Raw genomic sequence first — 27,224 nt, 5'->3', positions numbered from 1 at the left:
GATGCTTAATTATAGTTCTACAAGCCTACATTTTCGTATTTCTGTGGTCTAATTCCTGAAGATAATCATATTTTTACGATTCATTAACCATAAAATCTGCAAAAAAAAAAAATGATGCGCAAATGAAATTAAGAGTCAATAGAATTTTTCGCGCCAATTTACATAACCTTAAACCTACACATCTACATTGAAGAAACACAAAATTGAACACATAACCTTTTAAAATTATTAAAATGATTTCCAAATGATTAAACATCATGGTAGAGATGATTTTCAAAGGAATAAATATGAGTAGGTAGTAATATTACTAAATAAACAGAGACCCTTTTCCGGACTAACAAAATGAACGCACAGTGCCATCTTTCGCAAAACGGTAGAAACATGTAGCTTTTGTTAAGAGAAAGTTTTCCGGAGAGAAAATGCTTTTTCTTTTATAGTTTCCAGTTTTAGCTAATAGATGTCGCTGGGAGGAAAATGACCTATAATGACGTAAAATTTTCTGGGGAGAAGCAGAATGATAACAATTTTTAAATTAAATGGTTTTATTTTATTTTAATCCATAATTATTTTCCATTCTTAATTACTTACGAAATAATGTGTGAAAAAAAATATGTTAATGGAAACAAATGCCGTTTGTTTTGTTTCAAAACCAGATAAAAGTAAAAATATATGTATTTTTAAAATAAAATACATAAAATTATCCAAAAAATATGGTACTGTTAAAACATTTCGTAACAAAAACTAAGTATGACTCCCGAAAGAATCTCCTAGGTTTTTTGAATGTCTAGATCGCATACTCTGAAAAATAATTAACTAAAACCAGTTTAATGAATTCTTATCTACAATATTAATATTTTATTATATATTTATGTCAAAATTAGATAATTTTGCCAAAATATATTTAATTTTATGCAATAAATAACTAAGCGTTTCCCATTTTCCGCATAGCGGTAGCGCAGGGCCAATGCCGAAGTGACTGTGTAGCCAGTATATAAAATATACCACTGTTTTGGGGTAAAACTTTCTATACGTATTGTATAGTTTGTAAAATAATGGTTTATGTGGCTTTTCTAACTTTAAAAAACTAGAGAATTAATATAAAATACCATTTAGTAATTTTTGACTATACTTTTTCACCATCACGGACTATTTTACGGTGATAAAATCATTTTAAAATTGCTGTTAAGAAGTATGAAACAGTGGTCCTTTTAATGAATATATGATAATATTATTTTCCCAATTTCCAAAAATAATTAGTTTTATCTATTTATAGACTTTGCGAAAATTACTTTTAACTCCCAAGGTCACGTACGTTTTTCAAAAATTCTATGTTAATGAACACAGCTAAACTGAAAGTGTAGCGTATTCTTTCATTATTCTCCTACTCACGCTAATCCAGACAATAGATTAGAAAAACTAGGCCGACATTTGACAAAAAGCGAATTGACATTAAGAATAACATTAGAAGCAGTTCAATGTATTTCTACCTCGCGTATTGCGTAACTTTGTCCGTAGTCTGGCATCCCTATCAGTAGGTATGTCGGCCGCGCGCTGTGTGGACGGCGAGTCCCTCTTAAAATGAAACCTAGCCACGAATAACGTTATAAAAACGGGAAAAATACCAAAAACCAAACAATTAATTATGTTTAAACCATATTTATAACATACGGTTAATAGGTAACAGTGAATAGTGATTGTTTTTTACAAATTACGCTTATCATAATGATATTTGGTAGGTAAAATTGTTAAATAATTATTTTTTATTAAATTTCAACACAAAAATTACAAGACTTTATGAAAAACCTAATTTATTTTTAGTCTGTTTACTTATTTTTTTTAATTTGTGGCTGCGACATAACCGTGCATTCTTCCAATGACTGCAGTATAATAAAAAAGTGTTAATGTGTTCAAATAAATGTTAAAATGAAAGTGTTTTTGATAAATAATAATCCGAGTATGGAATGTAGCTGTTCGTAAAATCAATAATGTCCGCGCATTGTGCCGCGTGATCTAGTAAGATTTTTTCAGGTTTCACACACAAATGTCACAACCATAACGATGCGACAAAAACCACACTTTATATTTATCTTTCATTTTTCGAAATATTATTAGAATACACCATTCTTAATGACCAAAAGGTTATGAATATAATTTCGAGGAAGAATACCTCAATATAACTCATAGACAGCACATTTATAAGATTTCCACACCTTTATTTGACTCAATAATTAATTCTATATTAGATAAACAGTGATTAGTATCTGTTAAATAAAAGAAAATAAAAACAAAAAAATACGCAAATCAAACGTCTTAGTGTTTCTGTGAAAGTTCGACAGATGGCGCTAATACATTTAGCGGAATTTTCAAATCGTTTTTGCAGAAAGTATTATTTATTCAGAGTTTTATACTAAAAAGTGTTCAAAATAATTGTAAATTGTTACAAAGTTGCGTTGTATGTACATTACGTCACAGCAATGCGTACAAATCAGACTATTTGCGTGACATCCTGCATAATAAAGGACTGTAGTGTACTTTTTTACACGAATTCTTTTGTTTCATGAACGCTAATACCTACCTACCTTCTTCTAAACAGTTAAATTTTAACACATAGACCTTTAAAAGGCTATTTTATTAATCTGTTCATATTACTAATAATATGATTAAGTATATACGAATAATGCTGTTTATATCAGTTTCCTTTGTCGCTAAAATTATGACAGTTAAAAAATTACACCAATCAACACTCAATGCAAAATTATTATCAATTTAGCGTCTCTTTTTCGTATTATTTATATCTATGCTACAAAAAGCGTTATTTTTATTAATAAAATAATGCTTTAAAATTAAAATCAATAAGGGTTTTGAATATCAGCATAGATTTTAAATAATACGATTTATTTTATTTTAGTTTGACACAGATATTTTATCATCCACCCTTAGTTAGTACAAAATAAGTTAAACAGAATAATTAATATTTAAGATATAAATAAAGTGGATATGGATATAAAAAGCTGAATTAAGAAGAAAGAAGAAAAGGCGACGAAAAGTTGAAAAAATGCGCTGGATATTTCCTGTTCCAGGTGAATATATTATTTTATTTACTTTTAATGCATATCTCATGCATACGTTAAGAGGGAGGAGGCCCTTGCCCAGCAGTGGGACAGTAATGGGTTAAATATTAGGTCGTGGAAAAAGTCTTTTCGCATTATAGTATGTAAGAACTTGTAATAAAATCTTGTCTCTACACAAAAAAACTCGATATTTGGGTACTTCACGAGCTCACTGAAAGAAACCTAATGAACCGTGTACTCATTTGTGATTGTTGAAGCCAAAGAGATTTTATTACAAGTTCATACATACTATAATGCGAAAAGACTTTTTCCCCGACCTAATATCTCATGCTTACGTTAGGAGGGAGGAGGAGGCCCTTGCCCACCAGTGTCTATCACATCAATGTGTAATTATCACATGCTCCAACGGTGAAGGAAAACATCGTGAGGAAACCTTGCATGCCTAAAATTTGTTTAATACATTTATTGAGGGCATGCAAAGTCCCCAACCCGCACTCGGCCAGCGTGGTGGACTTAAGGCCTAACCCCTCCCTCATTACGGGAGGAGACCCTTGCCCAGCAGTGGGACAGTAATGGGTTAAATTTATATTAAGGTCCAACTAACCCACGGTTTCTGAGGTACATTTAGCGGTAATTTATCTATTCAATAGCGTTAAAACTCATATAAAAAACGCTATTGGATAGATAAACTACCGCTAAATATACCAGAGCATTAGTAGATAGTTCATAAAACTCTGCTCACATCTACAACTATAACAGGCGTGATATAAAACCCGAACATATAATATACCTATTTCAAGTTTTATCAGAGGTAACCCCAAAAGCCTTGCGCTTAGGTTGACCTAACCTAAATGTTACTTCACAAGCGCGTCCACGACGCGACGGAAATAGAAAGAACAATGAACCAACAGAAATAACTCTTTCAACACTGTTTGTAAACATTCTCACGCTATTTTTAAATACATCTAAAAGGACAGACAGTTTTCTATATACCTAGTAATATAGAAAGCTTTTGCCCGCGACTTCGTCCGGTTTGTGACTTAGAACAGAATTTTTATGCAAACTTTCAACCCTTATTTTATCTCCTTGGGGGTAGAATTGATCAAAATCTATTCTTAGCAGATGTCTACGTCATAACATGTACCTGCATGTCAAATTTCAGCTCGATCCGTCCAGTGGTTTGGGCTCTGCGTTGATAGATAGCTATGTCAGTCAATCACCTTTGAATTATGTATATTTACCTAGTCTTCTAAAAATTGTTTTTGATCTTTATTGCGTACGATCAATCAGTCTATGAGTCTAGCTTTTCTTCCAACTATGTTGGAGTCGGCTTCCCGTCTCACCAGATGCAGCTCTCTGAATATCTATTTTGCATTCAGCGACTGCCTATCGAACCTCCACATCCTAGGTTATAACACGATACCCCTCGGTAAGACTGGTTGTCAGACTTTCAAGCTTCTGACTATTGTTAACGACTGACAAAGATCTTCAAAAAAATTACAGTCACAATTTAACGTGCGTTCCGAAATAATCATAAACTCAATTCATATAAGATGGTCACCCATCCACAGGACAACCTCGGCAACCGCAGCTTAACCTCAGAGATTGATCAGTGCGGCTGTTGTTAACTAAGCCACGAACTCCTCTACCTAGAAATCATTGGTGTAGTGAAATTGTTGAAGATGTTTAGCGACACCTTTGTCGTATAACTTCATAAGTGACTTGTTCTAAAATTAGCCCAAAATCTAGTTAATATCTAACACGACGTGGGAATCAGCGCAATCATGCATTATTTGGCTAACTAACTTACCTGCAAAGCAAAACTTAGTAGATGATTTATTTATAACATCCCGTCTCTTATACCCAAAGGTGTAAGAAATACACACTTTATTATTTTGTCCCATGTAATAAATAATATTGGACAACTCGCACACGGTCATTTTGATTCCAAACTAAGCAGAGCTTGTACTATGCTAACCAAATAACTGATAAACATACTTATATACGTCTAAATACATACTTATATAGATACATTAACATCCAGGCTTAGAACAAATACTCGTCGCTCATCACACAAAGATTTAAGGAGATAATTAAATATTGTTTTGTTTGTTTGTCGTATGGTTAGTGGTCAACCTAGTGTCAAAGTTGTTTAAGCCGCCCGAGAGGCCTTTGACGTGGCTTAACGACTGTTATCTTAGTAGATAACAACCGGGACCGACTTTTAACGTGCCCTCCGAAGCACGCAGACGCCCCATTGAAATACCACTATGCGGTCACTCATCTATGGAATGACCGCGCCAATGGTTGCTTAACCCACAGATCGTTTACCGACCGGTGAGCGCAACTGGCTATGGGCGCCTCATTATTTCTTTATATTAATTTAATTTAATAAGACTTTCTTACTATGAACTAAAAATAAATTGTCTATTCTTAAAAATGAAAACGTACACATCTAAAAATAACCCAGCGCTTCACAATGTCAAGGGTATAATAGGACAAAATGGACAAATATTAATATACATAACTACATATCGCACTAATAATATTATACAATAGTGTAGTAACTCAAAATAACTACATCAACACAACTTCAACAGACTTAACACTATAACCATACAGTCAATTTGGGTAACTTTGACTCATTTGGGTAACATTGACAGTGGGAATTTGAACTCGTTTCGATTATTTTTTCATTTGAAACCAACACAATTGATAAAAGTTTCCAAAACTAAAATAAACCTTTATCAATTGTGTTGGTTTCATATGAAAAAAAAAATCGAAACTAGTTCAAATTCCCACTTTCAATGTTACCCAAATGATTCAAAGTTACCCAAATTGACCTTACTATATTTTTTTATTTATTATTAACAAAATAATCTCTTTTATTTCATTTTTAACACATAATAGGGAGTTATAAACAAGTTAGTTGTCAAGGAAATGGATACACAGACAGATATTTTATACATTTCCGTAATATACATATGTATGTATGTATGTATGTAAAAGAACTGGAGCATTTGGCTACTGGAAGACGTTTCAAGGGACGCTTAAAAATTAGGACAAGCGCCGAAATTGGGACATCTTTATCTGCCAACGAAACAAACATACATACATACATACATACATATATTTATATGTTAATTCTTGCACTACTGCATAGATTATACTATAATCTGTCTTTTAAAAAAGAACTTTGTGAATACTATCTTAGATATTGTAAGGAAAAACAATTCAACTTTAAACTACTATTTTATGAAGGACTAACCCCCGGTTTCTAAGGTACATTTAGCGGTAGTTTATCTATTCGATAGCGTTTAAGCTTATATAAAAAACGCTATTGAATAGATAAACGATCGCTAAATGTACCCAGAAACCGGGGGTAAATAATGTTGAAAAAATACCATTTTGAGAATGAACCCACGATCTTTAATGAAGTAATAGTTGCGTGGTAATTTTTAACCACTGCACTACAAATGCTCATAATTTCAAATATCTAAATCTTAAGTTATTTTTGTTTCATAGAAACCAGCCAACGTTGCAGGACTTTGTTTATAGTGTCCAAGTGTGTGCACAATACACAGGTACACTCTCTATTCCTTCACTCCTTATAGTCCTGTGGAAAGGCTGATTAAATGAAAGGTCAGGCGCAGGACCGACGGCTTTACTTGCTTTTCGAGGCACGGAGGTATACGACCTTAACTTCCTAACTTTAAGCGATCTCTGAAAACTCTTGTTTGCTTGTTTGTTTGAACGCGCTAATCTCAGGAATTACTGGTTCGATTTGAAAAATTCTTTCAGTGGTAGATAGCCCATTTATCGAGGAAGGCTATAGGCTATATATCATCACGCTACTACCAATAGGAGCAGAGTACCAGTAAAAAATGTTACAAAAACGGGGAAAATTTCAACCATTCTCTCTTATGTGACGCAAGCGAAGTTGCGCGGGTCAGCTAGTAACTCAATAAAGACTTTTTGGTCTGACCCTGTATTCGAACCCGAGATCTCTTGCACGGCAGTCGCATACTAACGTAAATGCTACGCCATAGCCTTTATTACAATCATCACATGCTCCTCATATCTTCACCCCTCACTATCAAACGGGACCTCCCAGACAGCTATTATTATACAACACTAAACACCACATTTCGGTTCACAACTGAACCGTAAATTTTTTACGACATAGTTTATAACCAAGCGTAAAACTTTGTAACTATCTATAAACATCTGTGGAAATAAATTCGAAAAAACAAAAGATTTTTAATGGCGTCATGTTTTGATTACTAATTTTATGATTTCCGTTTTGTGTTTGAGAAAGTATGTGAGTTTGCTTGAAAGTCTGAAAACCAGTCTTAGCAAGTATCGTGTTATAACCCAGGTAACTGTGTTGTGGAGGTCAGATAGACAGTCGCTCCATGTAAAACATTGGTATTCAGCTGTATCCGGTGAGACTGGAAGCTGACTCTAACATGGTTGGAAGAAAAGCTAGGCTGATATTTATGTATAAAATATGGCAAGAAATATGTCGCGAAGGGTAGCCTGAAAAAAATTCAGTCCTAAATATGTTTCTTTTTTTTTTACTTACACTGACTTGGTTAATGAACTAATTGTATTCCTAGCGGAAATATGAAACCTACAGAATAGATCCCCCGGGATTTTAAATGTCATGTGTTAGTCCAGGGTACAAATTACTGATGTAACTTTCTTAAAAATGACTGGTCATGGGTTCGATTCCCACACGGAACAGTTTTTGTGCGATCCATAAATAATTGTTTCGGGTCTTGTTGTACTTTGTATCCGTTGTTTTTATGTTTGTAAAAGTCCCCGCGACATAAGAGCAATGCTTAGAGCGGAAGAAGTCTTTTAAAAAAATATCTTTACAAACTTTGGCATCTATAATATTAATAGGATTAACAATGAAAATTTCTAGGATAGATTTGTGACATTTTGACGCAACATTGATCGTGAATTGAATTGTTCAATAATCGTGCTACATCGTGTCACAATATCACCCAGACTATCTCCAGACACCCAATGAGTTGATCAATCTATTTCCCGCGTGGCACGTGGGCGCCGTCCTCAAACTGCTTTGATACAAGGTTCGCACGTCATAAGCGAATAAATAGATGTCCGAGCCAAATTGCAGGTGATTATTTATTAATATTACGCGTTATACAGACGGTCTTGTAACGACATCTATCGGCGAGAAAATCAAAATTCGTGTAAATTTTTTCAGTCAGATTCTAACCGTGGTTATGCTCTTAATGAAAATTTAGGAGTAGAAAGAATCATAATTATTATGTGTTAATCTAGCTTATAAACTATCTGTCTACCAAGTTTTATCAAAGTCCGGTCAGAATTTTTGGCGAGATTGAGTAACAAACATCCATCCACACATGCTTACTTTCGCATTTATAATATGACTAGCTTCTACCCGGAGACCATACACATGAATCGATTTCCCAGGTTAAAACATATCGTATGGTTGAATCCAGGTTATAAGCTATCAGGGTACAAATTTTTATTAAAATCCGTCCAATATTTTTCTCTTCTTTTATAAAAAATAGACATCCTTTCATACTTACAAACATTCGCATTTATAGTATTATGGATACCTACTATTATATCTTTATAGAAAATTATTATTATAGAAAGTAAAAACTACAGATGAATGCCATCTACCGATAGAAAAAAGAGCAAATTTTAAGGAAATACACTGAAAAATAAATTTTACCCATTACTGTCTCACTGGATACGGGTCTCCTCAGGGAATGAGAGGTTAGGCCTTGAGTCCACCACGCAAGGGTTGGAATAAATAATAAATACGTACAAATAAATTTTACCCTTCACTCTGCTGGGCAAGTGTCTCCTTCTGGAATAAAATAAGGGTCAGAAAAATTAAAATGAATTTCCAAAAAATCCTCTCTTAGTGCTCCTCTACGCTTGCTAAGGAATCTTCATAGCAAAATTTCAGGTTTCTACGCTCAGTAGTTTCGGCTGTGCGTTGTCCATCAGTCAGTCAGTAACGGAAGAATTTTATATTCGTACTAGCTGTCTATGCAAACTAAGTACATTAAATTTTTAATTTCTTATTTTTGTTTGCATTTTTTCTTAATTTTCTCACCGTAAGAACCATTCTTGTACTTTAAAGAATAATGAAAAAATTAAAGTCAAAGTCAAATATGCATTTTTTCATAAACTTTAACAAGTATTTGAAAACGTCAAAATAATAATTAGCAAAATCGGTTCATTTACTTTCAAGATTTGCAATATGCAACACATTTAGCAATTAATTTTTTTTTGTTTATAGAGGATTATCTGTCTCACGCACTAATTAGAATATTTTCAATACTCATCATTCTCATGTATCAAATTAAAGGAAAAAACGTATCGAATTCTATCAATGTCAATTAAAATGTCCTTTTATTAATTAGGATGTAGTGTATGACTGCGTTTTTCGTCGTAATACAACTGCATAATATTATAAAACTAGCTTCTGCCCGCGACTTCGTCCGTGTGAAAAGGTTTCTTGAGACAAAATATTATCCTATGCAATACTGCAAACATATTTGGTCCGGCATTCACCGGCCTGGCCGGACGGCAAAAATATGTGTAGTTGAGGCCGATCGGCACAAGCCGAACTAGTGAATGAAGTCGGTTTTGTTGTTTGAAAAATATTGCCGAATCGAACGTGCCAACACTGCCAACCGAATATGACAATGTGTGCAAGCCTAGGAGGCGAAAATTTATACTACCAAAATGACCGAAATTTCATCAAAAATACTATTTTTAGTGCACATATAGTTTAAATTAACATTGAATAATATTTTTCCAGTTCTTCTCATGTCGTGGTTTGGGGTCGACCAAGTGAAGACTAACTCCTGCATCCGGACGGGTAATATGAAGTCGTCTCGTCGTGTCGTTGTTGTGTATACAGTACCGGTAGTCTGTGTCGTGGTGCGAGCTGTGGAAATATCGATATCGACAAGTATCATTTGTGTCACATCACTAGTGTTATGACATTGTGGTAGGGTTGCTAGGATAAAAAATAATTTGAAAAACTTTTAAAATTTGTGTAGTAATTATTGGTTAGGTTCTTATGATATACTTTTTAAATAATTACGTCAATGTGTTAAGGCTGGTAGGGCAAAAATAAATCTAACGTTTTTGGAATTAATATTACAATTACGTCTTTTGAAGCTGGCATTGATAAAAAATATTTTATGATACTTTTAAAATTAGTTTAGTAAATAATGTAGGTACTTCTAAAGATTAGTATATTATGAAATGGCAAAAGAGTTATTTAAATATCTACATTCTATCTATATCTACATTATTTTATTTTAAAAGATCACTGTGTTATTTTTATTACACAATTAGTTGACAAGTAAACGCAAAGTTTTATCGTTTACGCCATATTTTTATTGTAAAAGGAGGGGTTATATTTAAATACGTCTTTAACTATCTCCCTGCGAAATATTATGAAAATATCAGCGGTTTATCCCTTAAAACGTAACTAAGACACACTTTTGATTAAAAATAAGTATTTAGTATGCATGTACAAGGACGATAATTAAAAATACTATTCATACAAAAAAAATGCACAATTTTCAAAGCAAGCCTTGTTGTATAACACAATAGCATCAGGAAATGTTATTCATGTCACTTGTAAGAACTTTGACAGCCATGGAGCTGTCGTGACGTCATCCGGGACTTTGTAGTGCTGTGCTTTTGTTTATTGTAAATATCGATAGAATTAACTTAGAGGATAACTATAGATAGAATAAACCGCTATACAGCTGTGTTTGAGTATTGAACCTACGGAAATCCGAATTAAAAAAAAAAAAAGAATATGTAGGTAGATTACTAGTCACCCCGCGACAAGGCACTTTCGTGATAAAAAGTATCCTGTGTTAATAGTTAAAGCTAGGGGCGTTAATTGGTAATATAGATTTCTTTATTTAGTTTCAAAAGAGATGTTTAGGATTGAGTTATATACCTATATAGATAACGCGCTGGTTTTGAAAATGTCTTCAGTGTCAAACTATTGAACTCATTCCTATAATCTTAGTGTAAGACTACACAAAAGAAGACAGCTTGGTGAATAGATACGTCGTTTTAGTGGAACGATAGGTATTGTAAGAAGTGATGATTCAAATGTGAAGCATTTGTAAGAATCTTGTTGGGTTTTAAAGGTATAGTTTTAGGCGTAAATTAGGTTTCTAAATTGTATCCATGTTATAGATCGTTATATTTATACAATGAAATAATAAAGTAGGTTGTAGTTTAGGTAATTTTCTTTACTGAAAAATACTGAAAAACATTATTATATTTTGTACAGTAATCTATTTACTATACACGAAATATTCTCTAAAAATATATAACATGCAAATTGATAAACCCAGGCAAGGAAAAATATTAAAATTTTCATAAAATTTACCAGTTTCTTGCATAAAATCATTTTATAATTCTGGATTTTTTTATTTAAACATGATATAAAATTAGATATTGAACTGAAATAAAATCAAAATGCTACGAGGTATTAAAAAAGACGCTAGTGATGTGACACGTTAACATGACAGTTATAGTGTTGTAACAAAGTCGATATTTTGGCATCTCGATAAATGTATTGTTTGAGTGCCCACAGGAATGCGTGTTCAATGTTACAAGGAATGCAATAATTGCATGTAATAACTATTAGTCTTCATAGACGAAAAGTATTAACAATACTTGACAAATAATATCTAAAAAATACACTCAAACATTTATATCCTGTGAATAACTGACTTAGAATAAAATAACACAACAAAATTTCAAAATTAGGTTATGTGAATCGTTAAAAACTTAAACGTCAGTTTGACATTTTGATTTTTTTTCTGTTTTCCCGCCAACCAGTCTATGATACGTAGTAGAAACTTTTATTTTCGTACAGTTATTTGCAGGATACTTTCTTACTGTATAACCTCTTCTGTCTAGTTCCCTGTGTAGTTTTTTCTTTTTTTATTTTCATGATTTTTTCTTTTTTACTAATTGAAGCATGGATTTTCAGCATTATGGGCACTAAGTCTCAGCCCACTTGTTCAGGCGGAATGCCAGAGTAAGTACATTTTAATTATTATAAACAAATAAATCACGAGCTTTTAGGCTTTTAAATAACAAAATAAAAAGCTGATAAAAGCTACATTTTACACTACGCCAGTTGCTTACGCTTACATTAACTTTTCACGGGAGAATATGAAACAAAATGGAGGAAAATAATGACATATAATCGTAGACTGGGTTGGCTGTACATAGGCGATACATTTTTCGAATAAAACAACATGAAAAAGTCACTTTTCTTGCTTTTTTGTTGAATTAATTTAATTTCTGAACACTATCAATTATTTTTTAAAGCAATTATTTTTTTATTTAAATTATTCATTAGGTTTCTTATCAAAATTATTGTTCGTAGTGATTTTCTCTATGTTAGTTGCATGTTCCGCTTTGCCGTGACCGTTATTTCGCATACCAACCAAGCTTTTGCACTATGTACAAATCTGTTAAATGTTCTATTTGACACATGTCATTTGGCTGTCAAAAGTGACGTTTATTTTCAAATGACAGGTGTCAGCCACAGGTAAAAAATGTACTATATTTTTTAATCTGTAAACCTAGTAAAGACTTTTTATGAAATGATTATTCTACTAAATTCGAACTATTGGGTACTTCTTAAGCACAATTAAGAAATTAATTCAAGTCCCTAAATTATATAATTAATTTAAGTCCTTACTAGGCTCACAGTCTCTTTTCCATGTATAACTTAGTCCAAGAAGAAAATGTTAAGGTTAAGTATGTAATCAGGTAGGTGAAAGCTTAGCAGAGGACAAGAAAGCTTTTTGTATTGATAGAGAGCTAAAGAAAATCGATAAATATTTAAATTACTGTGGTTGTGGAGGTCCGTCATTTTAATAGTAGCCCGGAGTTTGGTAACGTGCCTGGTAAATGGCAATAGGCTCCTATCACATGGGAAGTGACTTACATTGTTATTGTCGAAACGTGAGTGTAACTCATGCTCCCCTGCCAAAACTTTCGGATATGACAGGCGTAATATTATTTTCTCAGCTTCTCATCTTCTTATCGTATGGTTAGTGGTCAACCTAGTGTCAAAGTTGTTCAAGCCGCCCGAAGCCCTTTGACGTGACTAAACGACTGTTATCTTAATCGACAACAACTGGGACCAACTTTTAACATGCCGTCCGAAGCACGGAGACGCCCAGTTCAAATACAACTATGCGGTTACACATCTATAGAATGATCGCGCCAAGGTTTGCTTAACTTAGCATTTCTTCCAAACTATGTCGAAGTCGGCTTACAGACTCACCTGATACAGCTAAATACCAGTATTTATATGGAGCGACTGCCTATCAGACTTCCACAACACAGTTACCTGGGTTATAACACGATACCCTTCGGTAAGACTGGTTGTCAGACTGTTAAACTTCTGACTACTGTTAAAAACTGTCAAAGATGTTCGGAGATGACAGCCGGGACCCACAATTAAACTTGCCTTCCGAAACTATGTATTTACATTAAATATTATTTGAGTTTTACAGTAGAATCGTTTCAATCCGTCGTCATTTTATTTGAGACGTTTGTCGCCAGTTTACTCTGATCCGATTTTAGATACCGTCACGATGTTTATTTCTGACGCATTTAAAATTCCATCATAACCTCCGTTATATCTATTATAAAATGAGACGTGCGTCTGTTTATTAATATATTAGTCTAGCTTTTCTTCCAACTATGTTGGAGTCGGCTTCCAGTCTCACCGGATGAAAAACAGTTTTACTATAAGACTGGTTGTCAGACTTTAAAGCTTCATATTGTACCATATGGCTTTCAAATGGCTTTGGGCTCTGCCTACCGCTATGGGAAAAAGGCTATCAGAAAATTTCATGACTTACGAACAACTTGTTGTCACAACCCGAATATCGAACTCGAGGCTACGTTGAAAATCGTTCCTAACATCGGCTTGACATATTAAAATTAAACCTAAAAAATCATATTAACACGATCAAATTCGGTCAAGCAGTTTCAGAGCAACAAACAAGTCTCGCCGGAAGCTTCGTTGTCATAAATTAACGCAAATATTAATTATTACGACATCTACTATACATTATATTGTGTATTTTGGCAACAAGAATACTTTCAGAGAATTAAAGTGTCCGAGGAATACGTAAACAATATGAAATATACGTTTTATAGCGATTGTAGTTTTTTAACTATATGAGTGCTTTATACTGTGAGGTAAGACAACTGTACGTTTTAATGTGAAAAGGCCGACCCGGTTTTGGCTGATTTAAACAGTAATTTTGCAAAAAAAAACCTTTTCTTTTGTTTAAAAGACAACTCTAGCACTAAGAATTGCTCTTGTGTCGCGGGGACTTTTACTAACATACAAACAACGGACGCAAAGCACAACCAGACCCGAAACTACTATTTGTGGATCGCACAAATAATAATTCCGTGTGGGACTTGAACCCACGGCCTCCCGACGCAATAGTAGCGGCGTGGCGACCTAAACCACTGCGCCACGGAGGCAGAGAGAGAGAGAGAGAGAGGCTTTAACTTGTACATTACATAGAACTATTAATTATAATTTAGATTATTGATGCATGCCAAGGTTCCCCACTATGTAAGTACTTAACTGCACGTTTGGCGCAGTGGTTAACGTGGTCACCTCGCCGCAATAACATTAGCGCCTGATGGCTTCAAATACCATTTAATACAAATATTTGTGTGAGCACGAGTATCTGTTCTGAGCGAACAAAAGAGAGTATTAAATTGTTTCTCTTACAATATCTAAGATGCCGCCTCCCTGGCATAGTAGTTTAGATCACCACGCCGCTACCATTGCGCCGGGAGGACGTGGTTTCAAGTCCCACACGGAACAATTATTTGTGCGTATCGAGTCTGGTTGTACTTTGTGTCCGTTGTTTGTATGTTTGTAAAAGCCCCCGCGACACAAGAGCAATTCTTAGTAAGGGAGTTTTCTTTAAAATTAAAAATTGCTGTATCAAATAGGTCACCGTTAGCTCTGCATAAGTCTGCGGGTCACTGATGATATAAATTCTGAATTTTGTATACCTTCGACAACAAACTCCCTTCGTAAAAATTTCCAAACTCCTCTTTTAGTGCTCCTCTACACTTTCTAAGGAATCTTCAAAGCAGATTTCAACTTTAATCATTCAGTTGTTTCGGCTGTGTGTTGTCCGTCAGTCAGTAAAGGAAGAGTTTTATATGCATTCATTAGCCACCTTTACACACACACTGTATCGCACGTTCTTAGTATCGTACAGGATTACGCGCGGGAAAGCAGCGCGCTCTTCGAGAGCGATTTTCTTCGCGGGCGCGGACAGATGAGCGCGGCGCGTGCTCTTTCCTTTCTCCTTACACGCACGCTCTTTCACGCGCGATTGTTGTTTCTTGCGCGATAGAGTGTGTGTGTAAATGTGGCTATTGATTTCTTGAAACATTTGCTATTTATTTAAATCGTTAAATAAATAGAATTATGTCACAATAATCTACTAAAAGGTTAAATGAGATCATAGTATTTAGAGAAATGTCGATAAAACTAATTGGTTTACGAGACACGAGGGGCAGCCCTACAACTGTCAAATAATTAGACAGATTAGTGATGTAACTGTGTCGATACTAGTGATGTTACTGTTGTGTAACTTCCGATTACGATTTAGATATTTTCAGTATCTGAAAAAGATAGACATTCTAGATTTTTAAAGACTTTTAATAGTCATTATTTTGAATTTTTTGAACTTTCACAAGAGTTATAGTGTGTGTGGTGCGTTGAGTATGTGACTGCCGCTTAGAAGTCTCGGGTTCGAATCCAAAAGTCGGCCCAAAAGGTTGGTTTTGTTAAGAGTTTCTCCGAGTTTACCCGAGGTTAGTTGAGGTTGTAGACCTCCGTGCCTCGGAGAAAACGTGAAGTCGTTGGTCCTGCGCCTGACCTGTCACTGGTCGTGTCGGTTATCCGTCACACCAGACTATGAGAGTGAAGGATTATAGAGTGTACCTGTGTATTATGCACACACTTGGACACTAAACAAAATACTGCACTATAATAGTGCAGTATTTTGCGGCAGCTAATTCCAATTAAACCTGACCAATAATTGGTCAGGTTTAATTGGAATTAGCTGCCGTAGCCAAATATCGGCTAGGAGGACATTAATATTTTATACATTTATCATTATTTATCTCTGGACCCCCTACCACCCCTTACTAAAAGCTTTAGTGTCCACTAGGGGGCATTATAGTTTCCTTTAGGAACCTTACAACGTACGACCGTCAACCTTTCCATATTAAAAAGTTGTTAGAATTTTCTTTGTTAGACTTTTCATCACGTCATAGAATTAAAATCAAGGTTTTAAAAAGCCATTACAGCAATCATTTGTATAATATATTCAGGTTCCAATTGGCACAAGGTTTGTATAAGCCTTGACATGGGCGGCGTCGCGTGACAAACAGACCTTTGTTTTAGTTCACCCTATAAATAGAACTATGGATTTTATACTCTCCTTGGGTTAAAGGCAGAGACCAGAGAACGCCACTTGGTACGATCCTTACAAACTTCTCTTGCTTCATTCACTTCCATACATCTTATCATATAGGAAGTGAGGCGCTCATAGCCAATTGCGCTCCCCGTCGCTAAACGATCTATGGGTTAAGCAAACCTTGGCGCGGTAATTTCGTAGATGGGTGACCGCATAGTGATATTTGAACTGGGCCTCTCCGTGCTTCGGAGGGTTCGTAAAAAGTGGTTGTCAATTTAGATAACAGTCCTTAAGCCACGTCAAAGGCCTTCGGGCGGCTTGAACAACTTTGACACTAGGTTGATCACTAACAATACGATAAGAAGAAGAAGAAGTAACAACAGCCTCACGGATCGGTTAAGCTACGCTTGCTGAGGTTGTTTTGTGTATTGGTGACCAATTCGAGAATATTAGAGTCATTTTCCAAAATTTTTGACAGTTGTTACCAGAAGTCAGAAGCTTGAAAGTCCGACAACCAGTCTTACCGAAATGTATCGTGTTATAACCCAGGTAAATGGGTTGTGGAGGTCAGATAGGCAGTTGCTCCATGTAACATACTGTTATTCAGTTGCATCCGGTGAGACTTGATCGACTCCAACATAGTTGGAAGAAAGCTACACTGATGATGATGATGTATGTACTGGGTTAAAGTAAAATGGCTTGAAAGAAACTACGGTCACCAGTCTTAAGGGTAAAGGTTTATGAAGGCGTCTATGACAACGCTATGCTAAGGTTCTTACGCTGCTGCCATCTCAGTGATGATAAAAATACCCACTAAAGTCGTTGAAGGATTTGATTCGGCTAATTTTGCTCGGCGTATTTAGGGTCGAATTTTTAAGATAATGATTCGTTTAAGGTTCTAAATGGGATGTTTTAGAAATATTTTTTGTTAGCTGAACATCATTTTATTTTCTCTGTTAGTTACTGTTTGTTGGTTGGTAGGCCTGGAAAACCTACCTTCGCTAATACTATCGACTAAGGCGACTATCGACAAATTTTATATGAAAAATTCATCAGTGTTTCAAAGATTCGTCAGACTCTAGTGGGAGCCGTAGGTACTAAATTTTACGTACATTTTAGACATCAAATTCTACTGGTCATCAAAGATAGGTGGTATTCTTGATACAGTAGGGTGCTACGAAGTGCTACGGCGTGCTAATCGTGTGCTACGTCCACAGCCCGCACGATATACTGCTACGAATGCGACAGCTGGACGGACCCGCGCTGCAAGGACCCCTTCAACTACACGGCGCTGCCACGGGACCAGCCCCCGCTGCAGACTTGTAACGGCTGCTGCGTGAAGATGGTGCGATATTCTAAGAGTCGTAAGTACCATGATCTATACTAATCTATACTAATATTATAAAGCTGAAGAGTTTGTTTGTTTGTTTGTTTGAACGCGCTAATCTCAGGAACTATGGTCCGATTTGAAAAATTATTTCAGTGTTAGATAGCCCATTTATCGAGGAAGGCTATAGGCTATATATCATCACGCTACGACCAAAAGGAGCAGAGTAACAGTGAAAATCCTTTATAATAATGCCTGTAGAACTGGTATTTGATTGCATTTTTTACAAAAAACATGAACCACAGGTTAGTTTACTGCCAAGATAATTAGCCAAATATATAGTCTATTCAGCAATGGCTATAATTTCGCGTAGAGCCTACGTAAAAAATAGAATCCGTATAAAACTGTGTAAAATGCAATAGATTAAAAAACAATGCCCTTACTTGAATTTGCTTTTATAAGTGGTTGCAGTGTAAAACTTTCCTAGAATGTTCAAGGGTTAAGGCCGAATACCATTTCACTGGAAAAGCATATCGTGATTGACAAACACTAACGCCCACCTATTGGAATTGTATGAACAGTCTTCTAGCTATTTACTAAGCTTTTCTATTGCTATACTGATTTTAATTAAAAAGTGAACTTCATTAAAGAAGAAAGAAAGAAATGAAAAGAGGTTTCATTAAATTTGTTTTGTCCGTTTTGTTCCAATTTTTTTTGGAAAATTTTAAATTCCTACCTCTGTGGTGCATTCGGTAGTATATGTGACTGCCACGGTCTCGGGTCGAATCCTGGGTCGGACAAAAAAAGTATTTTCTGAGTTTTTCTGTTTCTCTAAAAGCACGTAAAACCGTCGGTCTTGCGCCTGAGCTCTCACTGGTCGGAAATCTTACAAAGGTTTTCATGACATCAAATGATATTAAGTAAATCCCAAACGCCTTTTTACTATTACATAGTTAATTTTACATGACTGCACTGGCCATGATTGAAAGCTGGCCTACTCTTTGAAATCCGCGATTGTTTAATAATTATTTGCTATTTGCCCCTAACATATTATGACATGAAAAAATATTGTTTGAACCCAGATTTTCAAAATTCAATCTTAGTACAGCACTATTTAATTGTTATTTTCTTTAATTCCAGCGTACGAGGTAGTCCGTCGAACGTGTACATCGCAGCTACAAATAAACCTGTTCATGGTGGACCACGTGTGCATGATGGAAAGTACTGGCACGGGCCACATGTGTTTCTGTGAGGAAGACATGTGCAATGGCGCGCATACGCCCATCGCGGCACTGGCCTTGGTCGCATCACTAGTCGCATGCGCATGTCTAAGGTGAAGTAGGCGTAGTGCTGCCCCGCGGACGATTGTCGATAGTGAAAGAACAACATTAATGTGTAGTGATGTGCCGTATCGACAATCGACCGATTGTGTTCTCGGGCCCCTACTTTAGCTAAAGAGTTTAAAATTTTTCGTCCAATTGTAGTTTGTAGATTAGCAAGTGCTTAGTTTTTTCAGCACGGATCCGCTTCGGTTTCAGATTGTCGTTGCGACGGTTTTCTGGTGATAGGGTTAATTGTTATTTTAGATACATATAGCACTTATATTGAATGGATTGGTGGACACTCGAGTTTAAAATATCATAAGGTTTTTGAAGTATTAATTGATTTGGTTGATAGTTAACGCCAAGTGATGTTATAGAGAAATTGGTAATGATTGTAGATAATGGAATTCAGAAGCTTAGCCCATGGTATATAAATTGGTTTGACGATGGACGCTGGGAAGATATTTTGGTGTGCTTATGTTTTTTAGGCTAGTTAGAAAAAAGCTGGAGTGTCTATCTATCCGTTAAAGTAAATATTAAACTACATAGCAAGTCACATGAAGCTAGCTTTAAATAAACCTCTAGGTTCCTTAAAAACACGAATAACCAGAAAACCGTCAAAAACGGGCGTTTTTTTTACAAAAAAAATACTAAAAAAATAGAACCAGCTTCAGGCTTTAAGCATTGTGATGTGGAAACTAAGCACGGGAACTCCTTAAGACCATTCTCACGTTCAGCAGTTTGCTCCTTATAATAATAATTAATAAATTTCCTAAATTTAGCATGTATATACAGCTCAGTATAGCCGCGTTAGGAATCGATATAGCGAGTGTCGCCGCTAGATGGCGTTAGTCCACTAACATATCACGCGTACACTAACGCCATCTACACGGAATTTCGAGTTACTAATTTCTCCTGCGAACGCTTCTGATTGGTCCAATTATCGACCAATAAAATTTGCTCATAGTTGCACCTAACATAGAAGTGGGCACTAGTAGATAGTAACGAAAAGCTGAAAAATGAAAAGAACTAGCGAGTACTGCCGAAATATAGACGTAATTGATAAGTGTCCGTTTGGTGATATCAGTTTTCGAGATTAGTGTTGAAAAACGGTTGTGTTTTTATTGTCTTCTGAGACGTAGAAATATCGAAATGTCAATTCAGTTTTATAATTTCGTTTAGTGTTAATAACGTTATTTAATTTATAAATCGCATCACTATATCGATAGAGTAGTGTCACATCACTACACAAAACAAAAATAGAGATGTGAAAATGTCGTTATTTTTTTAAGAATTCGTCTTTTTTATTAGACAATTTGGATGTTATTTAATTTGTAATATTACAGAGGCTACGTATATTTTCAAGCGTAATTATTTAAGGTACCAAATTGATTTAAGTACTACAATTATTTTCTTAAACAGCGGGTGAAAATAGTATAATGAAAAAAAAATAGTAAAAAAAGTATGCTAGAATTTAGTCGCGGAATTTTATAATATTAGTAAAGTAATGAAAAATAAATAATTTTATGAAATTTAACACCAAATTACAATTTAATCGTTAATATTAAGTTTTAATAATATTGTAGTAATACGGGTTTTTAAGCTTAGGGTTGTATTGAGCGAAATATGTGATCTTTGAACCCTGAAGCGGCTTTAAGCGAACGCGAATTGCGCTTAAAGTTATTAGATATCGCGTAAAAGTAATTAGTTACGGATTAATTATATTTATTAGTACAAAAATATATTTTTCAGCATAATTTTGCTAGAAATAGAAATTAAAGTCGGTTTTGTCATGTCAGAATTTGGGTGTGTTTTTTTTATTGCAAAGTTTGTGCTTTGCATGACACAGTACGCTGGTCTCGAGCTGATAGACGAATAAATTGGGATACAATTGTTTTTATGGATTTTGATGAGATAATATTTCTTATTGCGGATCTAAGATTATGGTTTTAAGTTGGGGGGGTCTGGGTTAAACAGGAAAGTCTTGCTGGGGGAATTTAGGCAGTAATAAGATGCGTAGGGAGGGTTGGAGCTTGGGGATGATGGGGGAAGGGGGGTGGTAAGATCCTGAAAGGAGAGTAGGGTTGTGAAATCCTCGGGGGAGGTCTTTTGTTTAGTATATTTGTGAAAATCTTACACAAGACTTATCAGTTTAGTGTGGGAGTTAAAGCTTTTAACAAAAAAATAAAGAACTTACTATCTCAAGGCTAGGTATTTTTGGGGTCGTTTTGGGGGCTCTTTAACAACGAAAATGTTTTAAAACATCGTCAAAATGCATAAAAATTGTCTATTCCCAATTTCCAAGCGCGTATTAGAAGTCACATTTAACCATTATCGCTAGTTGCATTTTTATAACCTAACATTCTGACATGTCAAAATTTTGGCGCGAAAACAAAACCATGTCCCACACCGCTGGTCGTAATCGAATAAAATGGTTACGGGTGCAATATATTATAAATAAAATGAACAGGATTAGTTATAAAAGGTTACTAGTAATTTTAGAGAAAAAATATTTTTTGTGATTTTGACAGTGAAATTAAGATGGCTGACTTCTTAATAAAAAAGACCATTTTTTCATTAAAACCATAGTTATACATCTTCTGAATAAGTGACGATTAGCATATCTGGTGAATTTTAGACACTGTGTTGTTGTCACTCTATCCACCGGGTAGGTTAACCGACATTTATCCAAAAGCCGTAATACTGGTAAAAATAATCCATTTATCAAACGTTAAATATAAGTGAATATATGCATCTCACTCTTTCTTATGAATCATTTTTGAGTGTAAAAGATGCAAATAATCACTTATATTACGTACAACTTCCATCAAACACAACTAGATGTCGTTACTTGTACTTCAATTATAAAAACTTTCATCGATTACCGCTAGGTGTCCTAACTTGTATTTACAATAAAATATTTAAAAAATAGTGCATCTTATGATACAGGTCCATTAACGTCAAAAATAATTTGCTTAAACAACTGTTCAAGGAATGATAAATATAAAGAGTATTAAAAATGTCGTGGATATGAAGTCTCGGATTCGGATATATTAATACCATTATTTCAGTTCTGGTTACGGATAATTTTATCTCGGAGTCCCATATCATCCCTGTACTGAAATACAAGTGGCGCCATCTATTGATATAATAATAAGTTTTCAATAATTTTATAATTTATTTTGGTAATATACTCATTGTCAACATTATTCTCGCATTATTAAGCTTTATATTATCATTAAAACACGAAGCTTTAATATAAGAAATCACAAAATAATGTCATCTTTACCGCCTTTATATTTATCAACTTTTGCTTTAAAACTTCTTCGAATTTAATTTTAGTTAGTAAGCTTAAAAATCTGTTATTTTTAACATTTTACCGCTGCCTTTAACATTTTATTAAACTTAGTAAATTAAGTCGGATTTTCACAAATTTAAGTCGGATTTTTACATACTTGAGTTGGATTCTCACAAATTTAAGTCGGATTTTTACATACTTGAGTTGGATTCTCACAAATTTAAGTCGGAATTTCGCATAATTAAGTCGGTGTTAACTGTCAAAATCACAATAAAATAAAACTTAGGCTGTATTTTAAAGTGGAGTGCAAAGCATTAACATATAGATATAAATATGTAATATAATTCAAAGTATATATAATGGAGAGCGTCATAAATATTGTACTTCCTAAAATTGTTATTTATTATTTAGAAAATAAAATAAAATTCTTTTTTATATTTCTCGCATAGGTGTATGCTACGTGGATATTGTTTGGGTGGATAAGTACCTTAGATATATTATATATATCATTAAAATAAACGATTATCATGTATAAAGAATATATAATATACAAAAAAATAACGCTTTGGGAATTTTATACCATTTGACTGAGAAATCAAAACTAGATATCAAATTATAATAGGGACAATATATTTACAAGTCCATTACAAAACATAGCAAAACTTATTTATACGACAGTTTCAAAAAGTATCTACTAGATGGCGTTAGTTGTAACAAAAGCGCCATCTACCGGATATATTTTGAAACTAAATTGATACACACCGGTTATTTTGTTACGTATATTTTTTCGAACATCGCATGCTTTAATAAAGTCAAATAGTATAAAACACCGAAAACATAATAATAATTAAGTGGGAAAATATAGAAAAAATACACAAAAAAAGCCTGAACAGTATTTACTGGGCGTGGTAAGGGCGTCTTCACAGTCATGCTGCAAATCATTGCATGTTAATTTTATATAAGATGGCGATTGGACAAGACTCGGCATGGCACTGTAGTCAGGCTTACACCCAATCACCGGAATGCTGTTAAGGTTATTTGGACTTGGCTGTTATATTTACTAAAGAACGATAAAGCAATTGTAGATGTGACAACTAGCGCCTCTAGTGACAAACATTTGCAACTTTACCTAAAAGACTCGTTACAAAACTGTACAAAGTGTCTCACCCCCGGTTTCTGAGGTACATTTAACGGTAGTTTATGTATCCAATAGTGTTAACACTCATATAAAAAAACGCTATTGAATAGATAAACTACCGCTAAATGTACTCAGAAACCGGCGGATAGTCACGTAAAGATAAAAAAGATCTTTTAAAATATAATAACTGGATCTAACAGTGTTTTATAAGTATACTGTCTTTATAATCCGTTATTTAGCAAAAGATATGCCTATATTTAGTAGATTTTAACCTTTCTATAACATGGCCCTGAGAGGTAATTATCAAAAAACCTAAAAGTTAACCTCTAAATTATATCCGTCGCTCCGATAAACATTAAAGTAACAAAGACATAATACTAAAGGTGTACTTCAAGTTGAAAGACGTCTCTACATTTGGCCGCATAAAGTAAGAAGTTTGGTAACGTGCCCGGTATATGGCAATAGGCTTACCCCCTATTACATGGGACTAACATTGTTAAAGACGAAACGCGGTTATAACAGACGCGATATTATGTATGTATGTATGTAAAAATGTCAAGAAAGTTGTCACTAGAGGTCGCTACGTTGCAGAGCGTTATAGATATGAGTAGCCTTCCCTCCAAAAAGTTTTCATACGCGAAGTAAACGTAACAGTCAAACAAAACGTAAGAATTAGAATTTTTATTAAAAAGAAAAACCTGTTAATATTAAATTTAAAGTTTAAAGATTGATCGCTTTAATTTAAATTAAACTAGTACTAAGAATGCATTGTAGTGTTGGATTATATTTTTAATTTAAACAATCGCGATACAAAATAATTAAACTCTTTAAAATATCTAAACTCTCTCTCTCCTGAAAATGTTTACATACTGAGTCCCGAGTTTAAAGTAATTTCTACGTGATTAACCCTCGGTTTCTGAGGTACATTTAGCGGTAGTTTATCTATTCAAAAGCGTTTTATCTCATATAAAAATGACAGTTTGAATAGATAAACTACCGCTAAATGTGCGTGAGAAACCGGGCATTAGACATAACCCGGTCAATACCTCCGAAAAAGTATTAGATAGCGTATCTAGAAGATTTCTGACAGCATTTTTTCATACACTTGCTGTCATTTTATCTAAAAGATATGTTATCTAACACTTATTCAAAACTTCTGAAGCCCAAAGACTTCTCGAAAAGATTTCCTGTCCATTAAAATATCGGACTTTAAAACTTTCATATTTCCTGAAAAACTGTTTGCCCTACCCTCAGATTCTTCAAGAAAAACACTTGATACAGGGTTTATATCGCCTAATATAAGATATTAATATAATTACTTATATAGTAATAGCAATACCAGTTAAAACTGCTCTTGAGAATGAGTCATATTGTCCCCCTTTCTACCAAAAACTATCTCCCAACTTTTCTCTATAGATTCTTTAGGGAATACAAATAAATTGCGTTCTAGTAACAAAATATAAAAATAATAATAAACGATGACTTTAATATTTTTTTGTATTTTGTTGCTATACGATTTTTATTTAAAGTCTATTCGTTTAAGATTCTACTGATCGCTCCTAAAACATTTCAAATATGATAGTCAACCATATGTGTGTCATAGGTAAAGAAATTTTCAACGCACAATAGTGATTAAAGTACGTTCGAGAATCTCTACCTATTTAGATGTTTGCTCAACTTGTACAAAAGACGACAAAACGCGATTATCACAAAAAGACATTTAAAAATATAATCCACCACGTATAGAATAATATTCTTCTTTCATCACGATTTTTCTAAATTTTATGCATATCACGCATATTATAGAATCTGTAAAGACCCTCAAAACATACTGTCAATTAGATTACTTACATATCTATGCAAATAACAAAACGCTTCGAAGATCCTGTTATGACAAATGCATAGACAGCATGTACTAATACTAACTGTGGGACGATGCTCGCGAAACTAAATAAGACAATAATTTCAAGCAAATTAAGCAATAAATAAAATAGTATATAGCCATTAAAATTTATATATCACACTGTCTCAACTTAAATAGAAACTAACGCCGTCTACCGGCGAATACTGTAACTAGTAGTTACGTTTAAAATCGCTAGATGTCGTTAGTTGGTGGGTAATTTTGCGGGCATCGTTTGACTTGGGAAATAACTTATTGCACTTTGATTTTAATAAATTCACTACTAACAGCTAATCGCTTAAATTGGCCATTGTTGAGAAAGGTGTGTATTGTACGTGAAATGTCAAGTTAGCAACTTAATAAGGGTATTCTTTTGAAGAACAATGATTGGTTATTATAAACTGTCATGGCTGATCATCGACTTCAAAAGGATTTGGCAAAGGAATCTAATGAATTTAAAGTATTCATCAAGCTATTTGACTATATAATAAGCTTAACAAAACTAGTTTTGGATAAAACAATCCCATTTTATGTAGTTTTGTAAATTGGCAAAAAATACTGCATATTCTTCATCAGAATTTTTTGAAATATTAATTAATTTATGGTGTATTATCTATGCAAAGAAGCACCTAAAATACTATATTATTATACTAAACTTGTAACGTGTATTTAAATTACCTTTACAGGTACTATACGATATTCATGTCATTAAAAAAAAAATAGTTTCGCTTTAAATAGTCACTGTATACGAAAATTACTTCTTTATGCATATTTACCTTGTATTCTGGTTGCACTAGCTGTGGTCGTAATATGACCTCAGATAGTGCAATGCCGAAATGTCCAGCAAATTAAGCAAGAACGCGTTAATTCCCGTACAATAATAATAAATAAAATCGAAATTCCCAGTTTCAACAGTTCTAGATAAATACCAGTTAGCATAACAGGTGGTATTTTGACAGTTGATCAAAATTTGCTGTCAATTTATCTACCGGATAGGCTAACCAATACTTATCTAGGACTGACTGACTCCAAAACTTCTTATGTCGCTAACTTAACATTTCAAATGTCAAAATCGTGGCCCGTTTGACAGATTTTTTCACATCGCGTACGATGGTTTACCATATTATATACAGGCTTATATATAAATAAACATTGTTTTATATAAAAGCCTCTATATACAAAGGTTCTATGTAAACTTGTGGTTTGAATCTAATCTGGAATTTTCGGTAAAGTTTCGAAGTATAGTTGGAATGATTCCAGTGGAATATTTCTATAATGCTTGTGGCGTTGATAAGCGAAAATTCCTAATATCTTGTTTTTTTCTTTATAGCTTCAAACCTATGGTATATATTATTATTTCTTGTCAAATAATAAAGTGCCATAATTATAGAGATTGTTATATAAATGACTTTTATTTGGATACCCCAGATTAACATCGTCGAACACTTTTTCAGAAGTCTAATTGTCTAATGCTTGGGTATGAGTTTTCTTAAGTGGTTTCAGTCATTTTGAAGGGTTTAACCCTACCAAGATGGAAAGAGCAGGGTCTCTTCTACATATTTAAGCCCTTTGCTTCATCATTATTTCGACAGTCATTTAAGGTGAAAGTAGCAGTCTACCA

At 34.2% G+C, this 27,224-nt stretch overlaps 1 protein-coding gene across 6 annotated transcripts; it reads left to right on the top strand.

Moving 5' to 3' along the window:
- The first annotated feature begins 1,542 nt into the window (after positions 1 to 1,542).
- Positions 1,543 to 27,002, top strand: qvr (glycosylphosphatidylinositol-anchored protein quiver). Of its 6 annotated transcripts, none has more exons than XM_076132192.1 (6): positions 1,543 to 1,732; positions 2,941 to 3,080; positions 9,907 to 9,966; positions 12,121 to 12,168; positions 17,836 to 17,982; positions 19,086 to 27,002. In XM_076132192.1, the coding sequence occupies exons 2-6, from the start codon at positions 3,056 to 3,058 to the stop codon at positions 19,280 to 19,282; spliced, it is 477 nt and encodes a 158-aa protein (XP_075988307.1). In that variant the 5' UTR covers positions 1,543 to 1,732; positions 2,941 to 3,055; the 3' UTR covers positions 19,283 to 27,002. The 6 variants fall into 6 exon arrangements, with proteins under 6 accessions (XP_075988307.1, XP_075988305.1, XP_075988306.1 ...); XM_076132190.1 differs by having other exon boundaries at positions 2,909 to 3,080; XM_076132191.1 differs by having other exon boundaries at positions 1,543 to 2,013; positions 2,909 to 3,080.
- The last annotated feature ends 222 nt before the right edge of the window (positions 27,003 to 27,224 follow it).

This window comes from Anticarsia gemmatalis, chromosome 27 (genome assembly GCF_050436995.1).
Source record: "Anticarsia gemmatalis isolate Benzon Research Colony breed Stoneville strain chromosome 27, ilAntGemm2 primary, whole genome shotgun sequence".
Classification (NCBI taxonomy): domain Eukaryota; kingdom Metazoa; phylum Arthropoda; class Insecta; order Lepidoptera; family Erebidae; genus Anticarsia; species Anticarsia gemmatalis.
This window is presented reverse-complemented; position numbering and strand designations above follow the sequence as displayed.